At 48.6% G+C, this 12,267-nt stretch overlaps 1 protein-coding gene across 1 annotated transcript; it reads right to left on the reverse strand.

Moving 5' to 3' along the window:
• Positions 1-3,190: 3,190 nt before the first annotated feature.
• Srprb (SRP receptor subunit beta) lies at positions 3,191-9,432 on the reverse strand. The gene is made up of 7 exons (XM_090323589.1): positions 9,285-9,432; positions 8,300-8,394; positions 7,840-7,917; positions 6,684-6,766; positions 6,199-6,335; positions 5,331-5,385; positions 3,191-4,493 (listed from the first exon to the last, which is right to left on the reverse strand). Exons 1-7 carry the CDS (start codon positions 9,424-9,426, stop codon positions 4,280-4,282), a joined length of 804 nt encoding a protein of 267 aa, XP_090179715.1. The 5' UTR covers positions 9,427-9,432; the 3' UTR covers positions 3,191-4,279.
• Between the last annotated feature and the right edge of the window lie 2,835 nt (positions 9,433-12,267).

The raw sequence follows: 12,267 nt of genomic DNA on the forward strand, positions 1-12,267 counted from the left end.
ATTCTAAGTGACATAACTCCCTTGGCCAGCATTCCAAATTGACCCCAGAATTCATGGCCCCAGGCCTCTACCAAACCATGATGTAAGCTGTGATGGTAACCAAACCTGTCCCCACCTCTACATTGGCACTGGCTCTGCTTTCAAGGCTGGGACAGGCAGCAGGCGATAGGGATGTAATTTTTGGAACTTCTCAGAATGGTGGTGGTAGAAGTGAGATGTTAACAGTGGGCTGCCACACACTTCTTTCTGCCTGAAACTGTGTGTCAGAGTTGATCTCTAGGAAGGAAGCAGGGGCCCAAAGAAGAATCTCTTCCAACTAAGTAAGGACCAATGTACGAGTGTAATTCAAATGTCAGCGTGTTTAGTTTTTTTCCCCCCTACGTTGTGTACAGAATTATATATAGAGATAGACTTGTGTAAACACCTCCCACAAACACATCCCCACACAGAGATGCGTGTGTCCGATGTATATTTCTTGTCTTTCTTGCTCTCAAGCCAGAACTTGCATTTGTGATATCTGTGTGGGACGTTCCTCAAAGTACTGCGGAATGTGTTGAAATAAGAAATAACTCAATATTGTCAAATAACTCGTGATCGTCTTGCCACCAATAAAAAGAAGTAATGAATAGATGTGTGAAACTACAGGTGAGATTAGCCCGTGGGAATTATCTCTACTACTATTTCACTATGTACCTATACGCACGGGTGTGCACGGCTGTGCGGGCCAGCATGTCCCCTCCCTCACTGCAGGCACACCCCCAAGTGGTGCTTGTTGGCAGTTGCTTACTTACCTCGTGAGAATTTTTACAGGAGTCCACGTGAGCCCTAGGTCTCTGTGGATGAGTGTGTGTGTGTGTGTGTGTGTGTGTGTGTGTATGTGTGTGTGGTGGATTGTCTTTTCTTGGCACTGAAGAATAGCTTTTCCGAAAACATCCTGTAAAACAAGTAGAAATTCAATTCTTTCTCGTGTGCACACAATCTAAGGCATCATGCATGGTCTCTTGTGGCTGGAGAAGCAGACAGACAGAGACAGAGACAGACAGACAGACAGACACACACACACACACACACACACAGTAGATATTGTTGGGGTGGACATGGCCTTATCAAGTCTTGTTTTTTCTAGCCTGTGCACAACCATCTCTGGAAACACCCCCTCCTTGCCACAGGCTCTGTGACCCTCTTTTCCTCCATCAGGCTAGCTTGAGTACTCCCTTCCTTCTTGGAGTCAAGCAAGGCAGCCAGATCTCTTTCACGGAATTGTGTTTGGTTTCTCTGCTCTTGTCCTCTTGTCGGTAGGACCTTGCCTCTGAGTTAAGGCTTGACAGTTCCCGGGAAGATGTCATGACATTGCCTAAGCATTCCTGGCAAGATTATCTTACCATTGCCTCATCCAGATGAGAGAGCAGAGGGTGACATGGAGGATTCTTCTGGGGATATGGTGTCAGCTGAGGAAGTCATTCTCTCTCCCCATAGACTAGACCTGGCCCGGCAAGTGAGCCTGACCTGCTTCTTTTGGCCTTCCTTTTCTTTGGAGTTCTCAGTGTAGAGCTGTCAGTAAAGCTTCCGTCTCATCAGCATGAGAACAACTGAGGGCCAAGGTAGCAAGTGTGGCTCCACACACCGTATGAAGTATGGCATCAGTACGTCAGATGCTGGGTGGAGTCACAGTGGTAAGGCTCAAGGTCCACCAGCTGGGTGGTCAGAGGCCTCACTGCCTCTCTTCCTGTCATCATCCTGAGACCTTCTTCAATGTCCCGAGGGTCTCCAAGGGGCCAAACCAGTTAGATCAGATAGATGTCTCGGGCAACAGAAATGAGGATTCCAAGCTGGTAGCTTAAGAGTATGCATCAGGGGAATGCCGGGACATCTCTATCATCTCGTGGCAGCATCATGCTGTCCTAGCTGAAAGCCAGGGGAGGAAGTCTGGGTAAGCTGAGGCCACGTGAGGAGCAGCTGTGTCACAGGTGAGAGAAGCAAGATAGAGAGGGTGAGCTGCATCCTGCCAGGCAAGCCAGGAGTGACTAGAACCAAGGTAGTTCACTCCCGACTGCTGAGCCGAGTGAACAGTGGAACGGGGCATACAGACGCACAAAGCATGGCTGGGTGTGTGCTCCCGTCTGTTTTCCTTAGCACATAGGGTTCTTTCTTCTGTGCCAGGGGAGGCAAGGTGCCCACGGGGCAGTGAAAGGTAGCCTGCATCTGTGTCTGCCTCCTCCCTCCCTTCCCCTGGGCCATCCTTTCCAGCACAGAGGGCCTCATCTCCATCTTTCACGGGCTCAGAAGGCATGGTGGCCATCTTGACTTTACATTAAACTGTGGAAAATGTGGAAAAGACTCAGCATGTTGGTCAAACAATAAATTGTCCTAATTCTCAGCACAAAGCCTCTGGTCTAATGTTTCTAAGTGGTGCAGTCGTTCAACAGGGGTCAAGGCCTTCTTGAGCCTGCGATGCAGCCCCTACTCATAGCCCTTGAGTCTTCCCCCTCCCCCCGCTCCTCCTCCTTACCAGCACTCTTCATCAACTCTGGAGATGGAAGATGGGGTGCACTGCTGACACTGTGTCCACATGACAGAGTAACAGAACTGGGACTCAGGGGTCTCCGTTCTTGTCTGGCATCATTCCTTCACTCTGTCATGGGTGGTTGCAGGGACTAGCTCTTACCTTTCTGGTGGTTTCCAGAAAATGATTTAAAGGCAAGAACTTAAGGGGAGTCATGGTTCTCCTTAAGTTCAAATGAGACTAACCAGCCACATAGGATCTTCCATTCACCCCCACAACAGGCACCTCAGGCTGTAAGTCATCGTTATATTACACCGGGACCAATTCCACGGCAGACACACAGGCGAAGGTTAGCTGCAGAACCGCCCTGGCCTGAGAATACTGGAGTCCCGTTCTTCGAGCCCATCTGCACCAGCTACCCTTTCCCCCTTAATGGTTCTGGAGGCTCCAGTGGACACCCTCTCCCCATGCTAGGCAGGCGAGGTGCCTGTGCCTCCTCCCTGCCTGACCTCTGCAGGGTCTATTCTGGGAGTGACTTGTCACAGATCATCAGTCTGTCCCTGTCATGTGCTCAGGGGCTGGATAAGCCTGGTCCCGTGCACAGTGCCACCTGTGGCTCAGGTGACTTATGCCTGGCATGAATCCTCACACCCTCCTCCATGTGTACTCAGTGAACAATTCATGCTATTTAATGCTTTGAGCCAGACAGCTTGTTTTATTTATCAAGTATTTATCATTTACAAAAGCAGTTAAAAAACAACAAAAAAACCAAGACATGTTGCCAGTTGCTCATACTGCAATCCTAGTTACTCAGGTTGAAATCTGAGGATGGTGGTTCAAAGCCAGCTTGGGCAGGAAACTCTATGAGACTTTTATCTCCAATAAACTCAAAATAGAGAAAACCAGAAGTGCTGCTGTGGCTCAAGTGGTAGAACACTGGCCTTGAGCAAAAGAAGTGCAGGGGCAGAGCCCTGGCTCTGAGTTCAAGCCCCAGGACTGGCAAAAAGGAAAAAAAAAGGAAGATGTTTATGAAGACAACTCAGAACAGCACTTTGAACAGAAAACCATATTTCGAAATCATGAATTAGACAAGAAAATCTACACACTTCCAAAATCTCCAGAAAATGTTCTCCGCCTTACACTGCTCGTGTTCTGGCCGAGGGGCAGAGCATGCTGAAGCTTCACGTGAGGCAGACTGGCGTTCCCAGCACCCCCACATGCATGTGGATGAAGCCCCCCAGGACTGCCAGTGTCCCCCCCACACACCCCAGAACACACCAGACCCTTGGCATCTGGGGGCAGAACTTTTACAATCCAGCGTCCGGGGAGGACTCCAGGGTTTCTCAGAGGCTGTGAACAGGACTGGGGGCGGGGTGGGGGGTAGGAAACGGGTCACCGGGCTGATGAAGATACAGCCACTGTCAGCTGCACTCCGCTGTTGTCCCACAGGGGACCTGGACAGTCCGAAATGCCCGAGGAGCAGTCACCGGAAAGTAATGGTCTTCACAAATAGGAAGGTAGGTTTCCAGGAGAAAAAGGGACTAAAGCTGGGAAGCAGGGGGAAAGGAAATTCCTTGGGTGACGGCTACGCGCTCTGGGTGGATGCTCACGTCACAAGATGGTGGCTCTCGGCCAGGCCCGAGGCGGAAGGGGAAATGTGCTTCCAGAACAACCAGACACTTCTAGGCACATTTTGTACACATATTTATCAACTCAGAAAAACCACAACCCCCTCTCAAAGTTGTCTCATTCACACACACACACCCCTCCTCCCTCTCAGGCGATCTTGGCCAGCCACTTCTCCAGGTCCTGGATGTCGGCAGAGCCTGCATCCCCTTTGTTGACCTTGGCACTACACTCCAGGAACTCCACTTTGAGGGGCAGCTGGGAGAATTCGAATTCCTTGCCTTTCTTTCCCAGGTGGGCAGGGGCAGGGCTGGAGCTGTCCAGGGTGCTGGGGGCGGCAGACCGCGTCACTCGCAGGGTGTTGCTGAGGGGGCGGGGGAAGCACAGCAGGAGGCAGGTTACCCATGGCAAGGAGTCATGCTAGTTCCTAAGTATTCCCTGAAGATGTGGTTGTAAAGGCACCCAGCACGCTCTTCACCTCCACCGCCCACCTCGGCAGACGGCAAGGGCTAGAGGTGTTCTCTCCCACGCCCTTCCAGTCCTGGGCCTTCTCCTCACACCCCCAGCCATGCTTTTAAAATAGTCTTTCCATTTGTGAACGTTACGCGTGGGTACACAAGGAATTTATTTTTTGTCCTGAGCCTGATATAGATCCTACAAATTCACAAACTCCAGTCTCTCCTTTTGGCTTTATTACCATTGTCCAACCTCTTTTTAAAAGCAGGAACGTCCTCAATTTAAGTCTCCTTCCTGCCACCTGCTGGCTCTGACAGAGAGGGCATAAACACCTGGTAGTCGCTGCTGGGCCCTTCCTGATATTTTCTTTTTTCTTTTTTTTTTTTTTTTTTGCCAGTCCTGGGCTTGAGCTCAGGGCCTGAGCACTGTCCTTGGACTTTCTCAAGGCTAGAGCTCTACCACTTGAGCCTCAGCACCACTTCTGGCTTTTTTCTATGTATGTGGTACCGAGGAATCGAACCCGGGTCTTCATGCATGCTAGGCAAGCACTTTAACCACTAGGCCAAACTCCCGGCCCTTCCTGATATTTTCAAGTATAAACACCTGTCACTGCTTTTTATGTTTCCACTAACTTTCTTTTGTGAATTTAACAAGTGTATTTTACCCTGTTCTTCACACACAACCACACGAGAGAACCTGGGTAGATTGTTTCAGTGTAGGTATGCCAGCACATGTAGGCACTTACAGTTCCTTCTCAAGTTGCTGCTGAATTAACTTCGCTGACTTGGCCATTGCAATATCTGTGAAGAAATAAAACACGGCTGTATTTGTATACCACAGTGGATCTCTTCCTAGAACTCACACAGAAGGAAAACTCCTATTTAAGCCACTGTCAGCTCCTCGCTTCCTTTACCTAGAGAGCTCGTTTCACAGCACCCATGTCTAGGAGAATAAATGCTGCTTTTACACTGTGGGCTTTCCCAAAAGAAAGCTCTAAAATATGTTAGCTTTAATGCTGATGAGGCAAAACAATAAGAACAAAAATAGGTTAAGCTTAAGTTTTCTACTCCTTACAGGCTTTCAATACGTGTATTTGTCTAATTGGTTTCATAAGAAAACCCTCCCAGTAGATGGAGCTTTCACTCTTTCTGACAACATGCAGAAAGTAGCCTTGACATGTTATCCTTTCTCACTGAAGGCTGTGGTAGGCATAATGTTTACTACAGGTCAGAAACAAGCGTGGTGGGGGCCCGGGGTGAGAAGCACAAACCCAAAACACACCGATTTCCCTCCTTATAAGAAGAAAAGGGAGGAGACGATGCTGGTAACGGCATTCCTGACTGGGTACTGCCAGCTTATCACCTGACCACCACTGCTGAGAAACAGGCTGACCTCCTCACACAGTCTGACATTTAGATGAGAAGAGGAGCCCAGAAAAGACCGGCTCATCTCCTTCACACAACGGAAGTGCAGCTGAATGGGCTAAGATGAAGATGTGTTTTCAGAAGTTAACCAGGCTGAAGGAAAACCAACTCCCCCTTAGTAAAACTTGCTGAATGGTAACACGGAAAAGGGAGAGACTAGACGATTCGGATGGGAAAGCAGGACGGCACCTTGCTTATTGCAGGCTATGAGGAAGGACGGGGGGTTCTTCAGACCCACGCTGTCCAGGAGGACCTGGTATAGAAACTCGGCCACATCTTTCACCTCTCGCTGGAATGCTGCACTGTCTACCACAAACACGATAGCCCTGTGGGGAAAGCAGGCGGCACGTGTCAGTACCTTAAGAAAATAAGACACCCAGATCTTCAACTTCTCCTAACCCACTCCTGGGGAGTGACATGCAACACAAATGTTCAGCCACCCAACATGATCCATCGTCCTTTAATAAAGGACGGAGTGCTGCTGTGTCTCAGTGACGACTGCCCATCCCATGACCAAGAAATCAACACACAGAAATCAACACACTGCGTCCAAGTCAACATTCTTCCTCCCCTAGATACCTTGCTGCTTCCAGAATTTCAACAGAGCGGACAAGTGATCGGACTCGGTGCCCAGTACCCGTTTCAACAAATCCGCCTGCTTCCTTCCTGCTTACCTGGCTGAAGACTTAAACCGATCTAAGAACTGAAGCCTCAAGCTCTCATGTCCGGGGAGGTCAATTAAGGTCAAGCTATTGCCCTGAGGAACAATAATATCAAGTTAATGTGTCTTTTCAATTCCATGCTCACCTTTACCATCAGCTTTTGGGTACTTTCTAATAAAACACCATCGCCGCTAACAGATGTGCACGACCCCCACCAAGCCAATACTCTAATCTCTACTACCCAGAGGAAGCCTGAATTACACACTTGAGCGACCGCACCTGGCATGTGACAATTCTTGATCTAAGCCCTATTCGGCATTCCAAGCCCTTTTCCTCCACCTTCAATGACAAAACCCTCAGTTATGATGGAGAGTCTCATGTATTGTACTCATCAGTCATAGCTCATGCTTTCTTTGTCGGTGGCCAACTCTGACCCCAGTTCAGCCAAAGGAAATTGTGTGACACACATATGACAGTTCCAGTTGTGATTGTGACTCAAATTCAATACCTGATTCTACCAAGCCACACCACCAATCCCGTTTTTGTTTGTTTGTTTGATTTTTTGCCAATCCTGGGCTTGAGCTCAGGGCCTGAGCACTGTCCTTGGACTTTCTCAAGGCTAGAGCTCTACCACTTGAGCCTCAACACGACTTCTAGCTTTTTTCTATGTATGTGGTACCAAGGAATCAAACTCAGGTCTTTGTGCATGCTAGGCAAGCACTCTACCACTAAGCCAAATTCCCGGCCCCTTTTGTTGTTGTTGTTTTTAATACTCATTTTTCATGACCCCATGCTGAGTCACACAGTACAACAGCTATACAAAGCATAACTGGGTAAGTTACCACTTAGGAGGGACTAGATCTAACATCAGTGGGTGGATAGGGAAGAGGTGGAGGAAGGAAGTATATAATTTAAAGGACATACTTAATGCTCACTCAAGAACTCATAGGAAGGGGTGACATTGTACAAAAAGAAATTTTACTCATTACCTGACTTACGTAACTGTAACCCCTCTGTACATCATCTTTATAATAACAATAAAAAATTTCAAATAAAAAAATTCAGGGAAAAGCTGGAAGGAAAAAGAAACTAAAATAACAAAATGTAAGCTGGTACACACTTGCTCAGGTCTAGACGTCCTTCCAGAAATACCTGGTTGAATACGTACCTTGTTGTTGTTGACTTTGTACATAGCAGAACTGTCAGTGATGGAAGTCTGTGTGTCTCTGTAATGGCCTGTGAGCAGCTGTGGAAACCAGCAGAGATGAGAGGAAATGTCTTTTGATCGTCCCTCCCCTCCCACTGGCCTCAGTGACATGATGTTATCCAACCAATTGTGAACTAGATGTTACACACTATCTTCTGTTGTCTCCAACAGGTTCTGGCATCCTTAGCCACGGGATCCTTTCCCAACATTTAAATTTGACAAGGACTTTGTATCAGCATCTGGTAACTTTGAAAACCCAGAAATGGCTATCAATCTTCAGTTGGATATGTTTTCCTCAAGTACTTCTGTCCCCTAAATAAGTCAAGAATCAGTTCCCCGATTTAAGGGTCTGAGTATCTTTTGACAAAGATATGCCATGAAATCACAGTGAGTTTAAGAAGTAGACATCAAAGGGACTTACCCTGACAAACAACAGTGTTTTCCCAGAGTCACAAAGACCAACCAGGAGAACAGCTCTCTGACTGCTCTTTCTGCTCCAGATGAACTTCCAGAACACTAGAGAATAGAGAAAAGTAGCCCACATCGCACCTTCATAGCCAACAGTAACAAGAGACATTTACCACAACAGACTGCATTTCCTTTTATGGTTTAAAACCATTATGATGGTTATGGTCCTGGGAGGCCTTTGAGTGTGTTCTGGATACTCAATGAAGACATAGTTTAAAAAAAAAAATACAGGGCCCGGAGTTTGGCCTAGTGGTTAAAGTGCTTGCCTAGCATGCATGAAGACCCGGGTTCAATTCCTTGGTACCACATACATAGAAAAAAGCCGGAAGTGGTGCTGAGGCTCAAGTGGTAGAGCTCTAGCCTTGAGAAAGTCCAAGGACAGTGCTCAGGCCCTGAGCTCAAACCCAGGACTGGTAAAAAAAAAAAAAAATACACTCCTTAATTTTGGGGGCACTCTGGCACAAAACAGGTTTAATGGACAACACTTGTCTTGGGGATGGACCCCTTTCTAAGAGGGAGTGTGTGACAGAATCTATAAAAGGATGGGTTGCCTGGAGCCCAGTGACTCAAAAATTTAATGAGCAGGTCTAACCTCGAAATTTTTTTTCTGGGCAAGCACGAAGCCCTGGGTTCGATTCCCTGGTGTCACATACACAGAAAAGGCTGGAAGTGGTGCTGTGGTCCAAGTGGTAGAGCGCTAGCCATGAGCAACCCCAAGGGCACGTCAGTGAAGAACCCGGGCCGAGGGCAGCACCCGGAGGCCACTCTGGGGCTGGGGGAGGGGGTGTCCTCCTGGGATCCCCCTGATGTAGCATCGCTGCTTCAGACCAGGCGGCCCCTAAGCAGCCCGGTCTGTGTCCACATCCGGGTCCTCGGAGTGCAAGCCCGGCCCGCAGCCCGGCCCTGAGCCCCGCTAACCACGCGCCAGCCAGCTTTACCCAGCGTCAACAGGACGGCGAGGACCGCCACCACCGCCGACAGCAACGTGGGGTCCTGTCGCTGCAGCTCCCGCCGCCAGGAATCCAGGTAGGGCTGGAAGGTGCCGCCATCGCCCACCCGCCGGGAATCTACGGAGGCCATGGATCGGAAGGTGTCCGGTGGTCTTTACTGCCGTAAAAGTGACGTGGCGTGGCGAGGAGCTCTGCGCCGGCGCGGGGAGCGGAGCATCACGGGAGTGGTAGTTCCCCGAACTACATGTTCTCCTCTCTCGCCCTTAAAGGCCTGATGGGAGTTGTAGTTCTCTAGCACACCTGGCGGGCTGCCGAACCCGGAAGTCGAAGCTGAGTGACGGGTCGTTTCCACAGAGGGAGAGAGAGGGGTGTGTGTGTGGGAGGGATAAGTCTTCACTTCGTTATGATTAGCGGAACTTCCTGAGAAGACAGACAGACAGAAACGTTCCACGGTTGTTGGCGGCGGCCTGGCCGGCTTGCGGGTGCCCGGGGCGCTCCTCCCCTCCCGGGACGTCGAGCGGCTGTGGAGGAAGGGGTGAATCCGGGACTTGCCCGGGGGGGGGGGGCTCCCCGTCGTCGGGCGGGGAGGAAGGAGGACGGGGCCGGGGTGACAGGCGCTGGGGAGGACGGGATCGTCCGGGTCCCCCCCCCCCCCCCCCGGCCCCCGGCGAGCTCGAGGGATTGCACACCAGAAATCCACGCTCCGAAGGGCCGAGGGCCGCTGAGACCGAGGACGGCGGGCCCTGCGCAGCCAGGTAGGCCTTGTGGGGACCTGCAGGAGAACCTAGAAAGACAGGAGGACAGCTGGGGTTTCTTCCCGCGCCTGTTTCCCCCTGTACTTTTCAACGTCTAGCAGGCTAGTTGAAGACATCCGGAGGTTTGTGGCTGAGTTACCAGCACCTCTTGGGGTGAGGTGTGAAGCTCCCCATTCCAAGTCTTTATTGCTCAAGCAGGTGTCGTTTTAAACCATGGAGTGAGTCGGGAGGACTGGGCAGTGGCTCCCTAGGGGCTGTGAAAGGCCTGGGATATCCTTTAGTATGTGAGGGGGAGGATGAGTGTTGGTAATTTTGGGTGGCGTGGAATGATGATGTTACAAACACTAAAATGATTCTTGGTGAAATAAAAAAAAAAAGGTTCCCCACTACAGAATGGTTGGTGAAAGTTAATATAATGGTGTCAGTGGTCAGTGCCATTGAAAGACTCACAGTGTATTATAGGTCCGTATGGCTGCACAGTTTTATATTGCTACATAGGGCTACATGAATCCCTAATACAAGAATGATGGAAGGGGTGACATGACAAGATGCATTGTAATCAATTGGCTTGCTTAATTGAAACCTCTTTGCACAGCTACTTGTAGGTTATTATTATTATCAACCCTTCATATATACAGGGAGCAAAAAAAAAAAGAACAGCTGTGATTGTCATTGGCTAAGTAGTGGAGACATTTTTTTTTTTTTTTGCCAGTCCTGGGCTTGAGCTCAGGGCCTGAGCACTGTCCTTGGACTTTCTCAAGGCTAAGCTCTACCACTTGAGCCTCAGCACCACTTCCGACTTTTTTCTATGTATGTGGTGCCGAGGAATCGAACCCGGGTCTTCATGCATGCTAGGCAAGCACTCTACCACTAGGCCAAACTCCCAGCCCCTTGGAGACATTTTTTGATGGAAACATTTTTTGATGGAGAATTGAAACAAAAAAGGTTTATTGTTTGGAAGATTGGCTATGTAGTTTAGGGTTTGGGGAGTACGTGGTGTAGGGTTTTTGTATTTTTTTTTCCAAAGCTAGACCCTGGGAGAAAATAAGAAAAACTTTGGCCATAGGTTTGTTGTTGTTGTGATCAATGGATATTGAATAGTCAGTTATAAAATTTATTTTCTTAAAATTGGTCAAAACAGTCATTTAAGCAGGAATGGCAGAAGGTAGAGGTGGAGCAATCAAACCTGAAAAGTGTGTGTGTGTGTGTGTGTGTGTGTGTGTGTGTGTGTGTGTGTTATGCTGTAGTACTGAGAGTGTATTTTGGATTCAATAAGAAGGTTCATGTGATGCTATCTGAGGGAAGAGGCCAATCAGGATCCCTTGTAATTAGATCAGAGTTGCTCAGAGTCTCATACAGGTGCAAGTAAGCATGGAAAATAGGGAACACTTATGAGTTGCTAGGATGTTAAGATGGGTAAAGGGGTGGAGGTGTGGCTTAGTTGGGAGAGCACTAGCCAATGAATGGAAAGCTTTGGGTGCCGGGTTCAAATCCTGGTCTCACACACACACACATACTATATATATATATACATATATATATGTATATATATGTATGTATATATGTATATGAGTAGGTGGACATGGTGAAAAATGTGAAGGAGTGATTAAAGCTGAACCCTGGAAGGTGTTGTGGGTCACTGGGAAGATAACAGTGATATTCAATGAATGAGAACCTCGAGTCCAGGAACCCAAAGGGAGATGGTAGCCACAATGGAAAATCACCTATCATCTATGTGTCCAGCAGGTGCTGTGGAGTGGACAAATGTAATTATTTCTCAGTATGGGCTTGAGTTTTTCTTTGAGACGCATAAGTAAACAACTCTGTGAGTTACTGTAGAAGTGAGCAATACATAGGAGTAAAGCACAAAGGCCTGGTAGTGGCTAGTAGTGAGGCTACAGAGTGGAGGTGAGAGGGTGTGGGAAGGTAAAACTATAGTACATGAGAATGAGGGTAATGTCTAATGGGAATGAGCATTTTTAAAAAGGAATATAAAACTAGGTTAGGAGTTTGGCCTAGTGGTAGAGTGCCTGCCTAGCATGCCCAAAGGCCCACATACACAGAACAAGCCAGAAGTGGTGTTTGGTTCAAGTGGTAGAACACTAGCCTCGAGAAAGCTCAAGGACAGTGCCCAGGCCCTGAGTTCAAGTCCCAGGACTGACAAAACAAACTCTGAATTAGCTGGATACCAGTGGTTCACACCTGTCACACTAGCT

Source organism: Megascapheus bottae, chromosome 32, assembly GCF_031878675.1.
Source record: "Megascapheus bottae isolate mThoBot1 chromosome 32, mThoBot2.hap1, whole genome shotgun sequence".
In the NCBI taxonomy this organism is placed as follows: Eukaryota; Metazoa; Chordata; class Mammalia; order Rodentia; family Geomyidae; genus Megascapheus; species Megascapheus bottae.